Consider the following 11,308-nt stretch of genomic DNA (forward strand, 5'->3'; position numbering starts at 1 on the left):
GCAAGAGAGAACTGTTAAGTCTCTTGGACAGGAGAATAAAAAAGCATTTTCAGAAGATGAGACAGGCAGTTCATGTTGCATGGACTGTAGGATGGAAAGGAAATATAGAGGCATGAAAGCCAGGTAGGAACCTTCCTCACCAAACCAAATCTAGTATGATTAGACCTAAATGAATGAGGTGAAATGGTACCAATATGAGAAAGGGGAAAATCCAAAAGATGCTACAAAGGAATAATCAACAAGACCATTTCAAAGTAAAACTGAGAACGCTTACTAAAGAAATAAAAATGCATCCACTCTAAGGATATCATCTTCTTTTTCATATAAGCATCAGGAAAAGATTATTAAAATATATTTATGCCCATTTTCCAAATAAGTTTGTTAACTTCAATGCAAGTCTTATGAAGTAGACCCCATTCAAACTAACCTTCAAATTCAGAATGTGATCCATTAATACAAAACATCTTGGCTGCTTCAAAGTAAGATCAATAGGTCCTCCTCTCTGCTGAGGATCCCAGTTCAGCATCAACTGTAGCCAGTTTTCCATGGGTTCTACTATTAAACTAGAAAACATACAAAAATGGGATAAAACTCATTACGTTCCAATTTTCCTTTAGCTTTGTAAAAAAAAAAGAAAAGGTAGTTTTACAGGTTGTCCATTTCCTTTGTCATTATTTGAATCATTTTATATCTTACTTTCAAATAATTCATGAAATGACACATGACAAGCTTTTCTTCCATAAAAAACAACCCCAAACGCACATATGCAAGTTACCGGCAACTCCAACAGGTGAATCCAGTTCCATTCCCTAAGGAACCCATTCACCATAGTATCCCAAGAGTGTTCTTAGCACCTAAGCCAACCAGTTGAATGGCAGTTCTTGTTTCCACTAGACCTGTGCTGTCCATATGGTTGCCACTAGTCACAAGTGGCTATTTGCATTTACACTTAAGTTAATTAAAATTAAATAAATTTCAAATTCAGTTCTTCAGTCATACCACCCACCTTTCAAGTGTTCAGATACTCATGTGGCCGGCACAGATATAAAACATTTCCATCATCACAGAAAGTTCCACTGGATAATGCTGCTTGAAACAGACAACAACTCTACTGTTCTTTTACAACCCTGAAGAAGCTGAGGCAAACTTCCTCAACTAAAATATACATACCTACAAAGGCTATTTGGTTGAGGTAAATGGCTACTAAACCGAACTTCTCCTGTCATCTCTTCGCATGCAAATATACACTTTGGATCCTTCTTCTTAATCTTCTCATGCCTATAAAAACAAAAGCTACCTCAGTTGACAACCTGATTCTCACAAACACTAAGAATTTCTGCCTTTTAATTTTATTCAATTATGTGTTAAAAAGCAATTATACCATTTAAAGAAAGGCTGGGGGGGAAGCGGGCAACTGAAAATTTCCATTCCCATTAATCATAACAAAGTTCTCTTCCATTGCTTACCAGGTAAATGGCTGCAGATGATGCAAAAAAGGCCTATACCCAGCAATACACTCAAACACCATGGTCCCAAAGCTCCAATAATCAACGGTGGCTGTGTAAGGCTTATTCTCAAAGAGCTCTGGGGCCTTAAAAAGAAAAAAATGCTTTAAACATCAACACTATAAGAGAAAAGCTACATGAGTTCTGAACTATTATATTCACAACCTTCAGAAATAAGAATGAGAATCCTGTACAATTAAATTCAAAGAAACAATACATGTCTTACCAGATACTGCAATGTTCCCACAAAAGATGTACACAGACTTCCTTGATCAACATCTTTGGCATATCCTAAATCAATTATTTTATGCATAATCTGCAAAATAGTAAGTATTAAATGGTTGAGAAATTTGAAAAGGAAAGGCAATGATGTCTTTATAAGGCTCTGGAGAGGGTGGTGGTGAAGAGCATGGGCTCTGAAATAACACAAACATGTTTCAAGCCTGAGCTCCATCATTTAAATAGCCATGTGATCTTGATCAAGTTACTTAACTTTTCTCAGTTTCCTATGTAATGGTATTACTAACAATCCCTACTTCACAGAATTGCTATTAGGAATCAATGAAATAGTGAAAATAATTTAACAGTGTCTGACATATGGTAAAAACTAAATATAGGCTGGCTATTAATTTTTATTTTGGTATATTCAGAATAAGCTTGATCCATTAAAACTGGAAGGCAAAGGCAACTTCCAAACTTGTAAGAAGCATCATACCATTTTAGAGTGGATCAATGTGAGTAAACACCTATCTAACTTCAAGAATATCCTGAAGTCTCAGGATACAAAAAAAACCCCAAATAGTTGGTGCAAAGCATACACAAAGGGCTTCTAAGAGAAGATGCATCATCAAGGTTTCATCACCTCCAACTGATCATTATCTTCACTACCTAAGGCCACACAATCCAATTCAAGGTTGAGATTCTTGGCTTTATGTCTTTATTGGAATGGAATTTGGGCACCAGAAGCAAGAAAACTGCTCAAATTACTTTGATAAAAATATACGTTCCAGGAATCAATTCACAATTTCTGGTTCTTCTCAAGATGACTCTTTTAGGAAACTGAGGAATCAAGGTTTTGAATTTTAATTAAATATAGAACTTAGGACTTTTGGGGAGGAGAGAGAGTTTTGTTTTGTTTTGCTTTTCTTAAATAAGAAACATACTTTAAACATATGTTTTTCTTAAAGCAGACAGAGGATGTGTGTGTTTTTTGGATGTGCTTTGTAAGGATTAACAAATTACTTACTCACTGCCTACCTCTGCTAGATACTGTGCTGGAAAAAAGAAATGAACAAGGTGTAGTTCCTTCTCTAATGGAGCTAACTGTATTAGCAGAGGAGACAAACAACTAAACACAAAACCACACTTCAGTGTAGTGAGGGCTGGGATGAAGTATAGAATGCTATATGGAGGGCACCAAACCTCAAAGACTAAACTACATCATGGAGACTCTATTCGATTGGCATGAACATTTCTTCAGGTTTTACCTACCTTTCCACCAACATCCTGAAGAACTATGTTTTCAGGTTTTAGATCACGATGTATAATTTTGTTTTCATGCAAATATCGTATCCCAGATCCTAAATAAAGTTTAAAATGTATTTTGAGGTAATAAACAACACTGAATTAAAAAAAATTCATCTCACATTTTGTACAGATCTGCTCCGATGCTCGAATTTATATGGACCATCATAACTACATGATTAATGATTTAATAGAAGCTCAGATTTTCTCCACAGAAAATCCAGTAACAAATACTGCAGAATTATAACATGTACTCATTTAACTTATGAAAATTAATATTAAAAAGAAATGGAACAAGCAATTGAGAAAATCCCTGTATTTATCATTGGAGCCTTTCCTTCCGACCTAGATCACCCTCTTCAACTAGACTTTTGCCTCCATGACCTAAGAAAAGAAGCAAAATCAAAATATACAGAGAAGCATAGTCTGGGCTTTTGAACTTCCTCCAAGGGCCTATGTCCTGGTTATTTTAGGAATTCTGCAGGAGTAATTATGATTAAAAAGCGACTTCACCCTAAAAGAACCTGGGCCCATGAGATGCAATGTCACTGGTAAATAAAGTTACTATGTTAATCAGGGAGGGAGCAGGAGTACAACTCAATAAGGTCATTTCACACCATTTTTTTTTCTGGCAATTGGAAGATCTATTAGTCAAATGGACACCTAGCCAAACACAAAAAATAAAAAACAAAATATCCTAATTTTAACTTAGCATCAACTGTTAACAGTTAAATTTTTCTAATAATTTCTTATAGATAAAAAATTTCTTATAAAGTTTCTTATAGTTAAAAACCTATGCTTTGTACAGTACATCAACAATTCTCCTAATTCCCAAGTAGTATATAGAATCTTTTATAGACCAAAGGGGCATTAAATTATGATGGCATTTTCATATTGATTACATACCTATATCACTCAGTAAAGAAAGTATCTGGCTTTCTTTAAGTCCACAGCAATTTTCTGGTTTGTTGAGTAGCTAAAGAAAAAAAAAGTCTAAAAATGTATATTGCCAATATTGCTGGGCAGTAATACCGATACATTAATCATTAATCATTATACTCTGAGAAAATACTCAAATAAGAAAATAAGTCATGATTAAGAAAATATAAGGAGGAAAATTACCAAATCCATACTGAGGACATGTAAGTTTCATGACAAGGTTTATACAAGTAAAAATAAAGGGAGAAAGTTTTTGAAATAGAAGTTGAAAAATCTCACAGATAAATACGTAAAGATAGCCATATGGTAGGTTTAAAATGAGATTGGAGAGAAAGATTTGCAACAGAGAAAACAACTTATTAATAAACACTTTAAACATTGATACTGTGGACTAAAACCATCAATACAGTCCCATACTGAAAACTGCACCACCAATAACAAAAAATGCATGTTCTAAATCAGGGGTCAGCAAACATTCCCCGCAAAGGGCCAGAAAGCAAGTACTTTAGGCTTTGCAGGCCATATAATCTGTCACAATTACTCAACTCTGCTGCTATAACAAGAAACCAGCCACAAAAGCAGATCACGGGCCATACACTCCAGACTCTTACTCTACTGTATTGAGTGGGATTTGAACACTGCTAAAGTTCGTGATTTACTATCTCATCATCTCAAAACATCCACACTACCTTCCGGAGATCTCCTCCAGAACAATATTCCATTGCTAGAAGAGGCACATCATTAATCAAAAAATTCAATTCCTCAGGAACATCACAGGCCTTTACAACATTGGCGTGGTTCAACCTAACAAGGGGAAAACATTATAATAAAAAATTTGTTTCCAATGAAAAGGGACTGAGTTTGAAATGGTAGTTAATTGGGGGGCAGTGAGGCGAAGAAAGGCTGACATTATTTATAATATTCTAATCTCTCATTTGTATAATTAAAAATTAATACTTGTTAAAAAGAAAATCTAGATAAAAATACTATCACAATTACTACATTTTTATATGCCAAGTAGTAAGCACTTTACATACATTAACTCATTTACTTATCACAATAATCCTACTATAGGTAGATTTATTAAGAGTTTCATCACACAGGAGAAAACTGAAGCACAAATTGGTTAAGTAACATAAGATCACACAACGAGTAAGTGGTCAAGTAAGGATTCAAATCTGGCAGTCTGGCTCCAAAGCCCATATCATACTACCGCTCCCATAATCACTTACAGTGTCACCCAGCTGTAATCACTATTAAAATTTTGGCATATTTCCTCCCAGTTTTTAATTTGTGCACAAATACATTTTTTTCAATAAATATCGAATCACATTATATATTATTTCCTAACATCTTTTTTTAAACTTAGCAATATATCATCCCATCATCATCATCATCATCATTATCATGCAGTGGATCTCAAAACTGGAATAGATTCCCAGGGCCTAGGGACCTTAAGAAACAGAATTTCCATGTGTAGGGCCTGAGGATTTATATTGTTGACAAGCTTTCCTAGTGATTCTGCCACACAGCCAAGTTTGAGAACCATTATAGTGCATCAAGAACACTGAAGTCAGAAAGTACTTATTTCAAATCCAGACTCTTATTACCTACCAGTTGTATGACTCTATAAGCTTCAACTTCCTGCTCTATAACATAGAGATAATGCCTAAACTCAGGGTTGTTGTGACAACTAGAAGAATTATTTGCAAGCACATATTAGCACACTACCTGTGGAGGTTTTAAAATATGTCTACTTCTCCCTTCAAAAGTTTAATTCTCTTTCCCTTGAGTGGAGGCTGTATTTAATGACTAATTTCTAACAAATAGAAATTATTTGTAGGACTTCCCTGGTGGCGCAGTGGTTAAGAATCCGCCTGCCAATGCAGGGGACACAGGTTTGATCCCTGGTCCGGGAAGATCCTACATTCTGCAGAGCAACTAAGCCCGTGCGCCACAACTACTGAGCCTGCACTCTAGAGCTCACATGCCATAACTACTGAAGCCCACGCGCCTAGAGCCCGCGCTCCGCAACAAGAGAAGCCACTTCAATGAGAAGCCTGCGCACCGCAACGAAGGGTAGCCCCTGCTTGCTGCAACTAGAGAGAGCCCGCGTGCAGCAAGAAAGACCCAATGCGGCCAAAAGTAAATAATAAAATAAAATAAATACATTTATTAAAAAAAAATTATTTGTAAAGGATGGAGTGTTACCTCTGAGGAAAGATCATAAAGATATGTCAGCTTTCAGCTTGCTCTCTCTCAGATCACTGACTTTGGGGAAAGCTAGTTGACATGTCAGGAAGACATTCAAACTTCCCTATGGACAGGCCCATATGGTGAGGAACCGATGCCTCTAACGAACAGACACTAAATAAGCGTGGAAGTGGATACTCCAGCCCCACTCAAGCCTCTGGATGACTGTAGCTCCAGTCAACATTTTGAGATGTTTCAGGAGGGATCTCCTGAGTCAAAACCACCCACCTAAGTCATTCCCAAATTCCTAAACCACAGAAGCTGTGAGATACCAAGTTTGTTGTTTTAAGCCACTAACTTTGAAGATAATTTTTTACAAAGCAGTAGATACACTGTTTAACAAAGTAGGTGAGAGTAAAGAAATGAGAGTAGTGATTGTTATTTAACTGTAAAGTGTAATAGATGAGCACTGCCCAAGATCTAGAAGAAACAGATTCTGCTCTCAGAAAGCTGAGTCTGATAATACCTAGCTGACTTTTTAAACTAAACCTACTTAAGCATGATGTGATATTATTACTTGAAATAGAACACATATATTTAATGAGAAAGAAAAATATGTTCGCCAAAAGATCCTAAGAAGAATAGATTCCTAGCCTCCTTCCCTATGATGACATCTGGATGGGCTGCAAAACTGGGGAAACTTAAGTCATCAAGTACACTTACTTCTTCATGATCTGGATTTCATGGCACCACCGTTCTCTGTTTTTGGTGCTTAGCTCCAGGCGACAAGACTTAATTGCTATTTTGAGATCAAGTTCCTGCCAAAATAGAAAATCAACAGAAAATTATAAATTAGGTTCTTGTGCAGATTTACTTGCTAAGAAAGAAATGCCAACCCGGGGAAACAAAACTCTTTAGCTTTACTAATTAAACATATTTATCCACAGTTCTCTTGAGCCAATGCTTTTGCCAGGTACACCATGAGACTATTAAACTAATGCTTTAAAACTGACCTTCAAACACACCAAAGCACACAAGCAAAAAGTCACTGAAGCTGATCCTATAACAGATCTCTTCAGAACACTGTCTCACATATACTGCTAGAATAATACAAAGGCCCTGTCTCCCTAGTAAACTCCTTTTTGAATTTAGTCAAGACAGCTAACAAGGGCCCCAGGCTCCAGCATAACTAGAATGAGGAGAATAATTCAGGGTTCCCAGGCTCAACAGCAAGAAATAGTTTTAAGATGACCAAACCTAATACAAAAAAACTCCAAAATTAGTTCCTAACCTTTGCATTTCAAATGACATTAAAAAAATCTTAACAATGGGGCTTCCCTGGTGGCACAGTGGTTGAGAATCTGCCTGCCAATGCAGGGGACACGGGTTTGAGCCCTGGTCTGGGAAGATCCCACATGCCGCGGAGCAACTGGGCCCGTGAGCCACAACTACTGAGCCTGCGCGTCTGGAGCCTGTGCTCTGCAACAAGAGAGGCCGCGATAGTGAGAGGCCCGCGCACCGTGATGAAGAGTGGCCCCCGCTTGCCACAACTAGAGAAAGCCCTCGCACAGAAACGAAGACCCAACACAGCCAAAAATAAAAAAAATTAAAAAAAAAAATCTTAACAATGATTGTATATTTACATATCTATAAAATGAACCTAACAGCTCTTGCCTCTATGACTAGTAATTTAGCCAATTCTAACTGAAATTAAACCCAACCTGATGCACATTACAGGAAGTAGCCAGACCTCATCACATTCTGGCAACAGTAATAATGCAGCCCAGGAACAGGAAGCAAGACAGCTTGTATGGGGTGGTCTGAAATGGGGGATAGCTAAAGATAAGACAGCTGATGTATAGAGAGTAAGAAGCTAGGACAGACTACAATCCAACCTAACCACTGTCCTCCCTCCCTTCAACCTTTCTTTTGTTTTGCGTAGGTACCCAGTTGCTGCTAGGTCCCATGTAAGCTTTTACTACCAGGGAGTCAATCTAACCATGAACAACATTAAGTCCTAAATTATCATATGAATAAGGCAGGAAGCTATCTATTTCGAAAAGATCCCATCCTATAGGATCCTTCAACTTCTCAGTTTATATTTCACCTACTCTGTGAAGGCCTTCTTCACTCTACCTTTTCACAAAGAATGTTCTGTGGAAAGTTTATGGATGTCCAGCAAAACAAAAAAAGAAGAGTTCTGTGTTAAAAAAAAAAAGAAGGTAATATTCGGGAGATGGATGGTGATGATGGCTGCACAAAATGTGAATGTACTTAATGCCACAGAACTGTACACTTAAAAATGGTTAAAATGGCAAATGTTATGCCATTTTAACAATTAAAAAAATTGGAAAATACTAAGTTAAATTAGTTTCTTTACTATAGGACTTCACAGAGCTTTTAATATGCTAATGTGGGTTATGACTCTCCAAATGAAGAAATATTATATGCAGCATTTATACAATGTATTGATCACTGTGTCCTTTTTTCAAAGCATTTCACAAGGTTAGTTTTTCCAAACACGTTTTGAGATGTGCCACCCTATTATTCCCTAGGAAGAGTTCTTTGGTTATTTTGCCATGCTTCCACATCACTTTACAAGTACCTTCATTATATAGGGTACCAAATTGTACTTAAAGTGTCTACTTCTCCCACTAGGCTTGAAATTTCCTTGAGGGCAGAAAATACTGTTTTTGTTGATTCTGGTACCATCAGCACCCAGCACAGTAATCAGCTAAATAAACCATCTCACATCCTTTTCCCTTTCTCGTGATTTAAGAAGCACAGGTGAAATATTGAGATGTGGCTTCCACCAAAACACAAGGATCTTGAAAGCTGTAAACTCAAAGCTGTAAGTGAAAAAGTAATTATGCTGTTTTCAAGTCTTATGACAGAGTATTTCTTCTTTTCTCACTACAGGCTCAGTTGTCAAACATCCCAGTTCTGGGGAAGGGCCACTGTGGACATCTGGAAAGTTCCTGAGAGATTTCTAAGATTCTAGAGGAACCCAAATCTCTTCCATTTAAAAAGTGATGAATTCCATAGAGACAGAAAGTAGAATGGTGGTTGCCAGAGGTTGGGGGGAGGAGGAAATGGGGGCGGGGGGTGGTGTTATTATTGTTTAAAGGGCACAAAGTTTCAATTTGGGAAGATGAAAAAGTTCTGGAAATGGATGGTGATGACTGTTGCACAACAATGTAAACGTACAATGCTACGGAACTGTACACTTAAAAATGGTTAAAATGGTAAATTTTATGTTATACATACTTTACCACAATTTTTAAAAAAAATTGATGTATTCATCCATCCCCAGCCAGGGACCAAGCAAAGCAGTCACATAAGCATGCTAGCATGCATACTTCTTTTTCTTATGACCAGACTGATGGGGAGCTTTAGATAGATAACAAGACCACAGTCAATATTCTGCTGGAAGTATTTGGCTCCCTCTCTTTACTCTTTGAGTGCCTTATGTCTGATGGTGAAAATTATTAAATTTACTACTTGTCTGGCTGTCAAAGTACTTAATGCCTTAGTCCTTCACCTTCCTTTCTCCCTGTCTCCAAGATTCCCTCCTATGCTCTATCTAGAAACCTGCTTCACAAAATGTCCTCAGTTATATCAGTGACATTTGTCATTGCAACTGCCACACAAACAAGCCTATTCCTCCCAGGTAGATTCCCATCTACCCTATATGGTGGGCTCTCTACTCACACCCATATTTCTTAGGACAGCAAATCAGGCTTTCTCCTCTTCAATCCACTTCTTAATTCATAGGGCAATGCAAGCATTTTAGTAAACCTTAACTGTTCATCTTGTCCCATCTGTTTCTCCACACAGATTTATCTTTTACAAAAAATCTTTGAGAACACCACTTTCACCTTGACATTTCCGTTTTTAATGTCAGTTAATGATGATGAAGATGATGACAATAGCAACAACACAGCAGCAGCAGGAGCTAACATCTGAGGGCTTACCATGGGCCAGGTACTCTATTTAGCTTTAGACACATCATTACCTTATTTAACTCTCAAACAGACCCATGATGTATATACATTATTATAACCATTTCATACATGACAAAACAAAAGCTATACTGCAGGGATTATTATTCCAGGGTCTATAAACCTAACAGGTCTGTGAATGTCCTTCAAAAGAGCATGGACCCCCTCAAACGGCCATGCATAAAGTTGTGTGGGTATGCATCTGTGCATGGGGAAAGGGTTCCTAACTTTTATTGGTGTATCAAAAGACTGGCTCAAACATTATTGTTAGCTGCTGCTACAATGGTTAAACATTTTCAGTTAAATCAAAGCACAATTCCCAAGTCTGATGCTGGCTGTCTTCCACCTGCTAGAGCACCTCACCCTCAATCTATCTCCTTCCCTTGTGAAGCCATGATCATTTTCACCAGCTGATCCTCATACTGTTCCTTACCTAGAACGCGTCCCCAATTCCGAAGCCTACCCAATGCGTCCAAAAGCTTAACTGTGGACCCACCATGACACCGTCCTTATCTACTCCAGGCACTACAGACATCACATGGCCTCCAAGCACACACATGAACACACATTCCAACAGGCAGGCCCATCTTCTCCCCCACTTATGCTCATAACACACACTCTGATGTGCGTCTGCCTTACACACCCTGACTCTACATTCAGAGGGACACATACGAACCGTCACGCTCAGTAAACACTTTGTCACGTCTTGACAGTCATAACAAAAGTTCCCCATAACAGCTCTACCTCACACACACTGACCAGGACCTCAACTACAACCTCGGACTCAGACACCAGGCTCACAAACACAACTTGTGCGCTCTCTCTCTTACACACACACACGCTCACTGGCCCACAATACTGCCCAAGGTCTCACCACCAATCTCTCACATACAGTCACTGTGTTCCACAGGCGCCCTGACAAACACCCACCGCCGCTCCCTCGCGCGCCCCGCCTCACCCGATGTTGGTACAGGCAAACATTCCCGAAGCCGCCGGTGCCCAGCCGCTCCCGCATCTCCCAGGGCCCGCCCGCGCCCGGCCGCAGCCCCGGGGGCCGCTCCATGGGGCGGGAGGGCTAGCGGCCTCACGTTCCGCCACTGTTCCGAGGCCGGTTCCGGGCTGCCGAGGCTCGCGGGTCTCTCTTCT

At 38.7% G+C, this 11,308-nt stretch overlaps 1 protein-coding gene across 10 annotated transcripts in view; it reads right to left on the reverse strand.

Moving 5' to 3' along the window:
- CHUK (component of inhibitor of nuclear factor kappa B kinase complex) overlaps positions 1 to 11,308 on the reverse strand; it is a 33,984-nt gene extending 22,676 nt beyond the window's left edge. For 4 of the 10 annotated variants that reach the window (XR_014249212.1, XM_082408081.1, XM_082408082.1 and 1 more), the window contains exons 1-10: positions 11,121 to 11,308; positions 6,885 to 6,979; positions 4,658 to 4,772; positions 3,936 to 4,005; positions 2,997 to 3,085; positions 2,493 to 2,564; positions 1,732 to 1,821; positions 1,467 to 1,591; positions 1,171 to 1,278; positions 428 to 563 (exon numbers count right to left, since the gene is read on the reverse strand). Coding sequence is in view for 7 of the 10 variants with exons in the window: in XM_082408081.1 (XP_082264207.1) it covers positions 428 to 563; positions 1,171 to 1,278; positions 1,467 to 1,591; positions 1,732 to 1,821; positions 2,493 to 2,564; positions 2,997 to 3,085; positions 3,936 to 4,005; positions 4,658 to 4,772; positions 6,885 to 6,979; positions 11,121 to 11,225 (1,005 nt within the window). In the remaining 3 variants the exon portion in view is untranslated. The remainder of the gene's footprint in view (positions 1 to 427; positions 564 to 1,170; positions 1,279 to 1,466; positions 1,592 to 1,731; positions 1,822 to 2,492; positions 2,565 to 2,996; positions 3,086 to 3,935; positions 4,006 to 4,657; positions 4,773 to 6,884; positions 6,980 to 11,120) is intronic. The other 6 variants (XR_014249213.1, XR_014249214.1, XM_082408079.1 and 3 more) reach the window with 4 other exon arrangements.

Source organism: Balaenoptera borealis, assembly GCF_965194805.1.
Source record: "Balaenoptera borealis genome assembly, chromosome: 10".
NCBI lineage: Eukaryota > Metazoa > Chordata > Mammalia > Artiodactyla > Balaenopteridae > Balaenoptera > Balaenoptera borealis.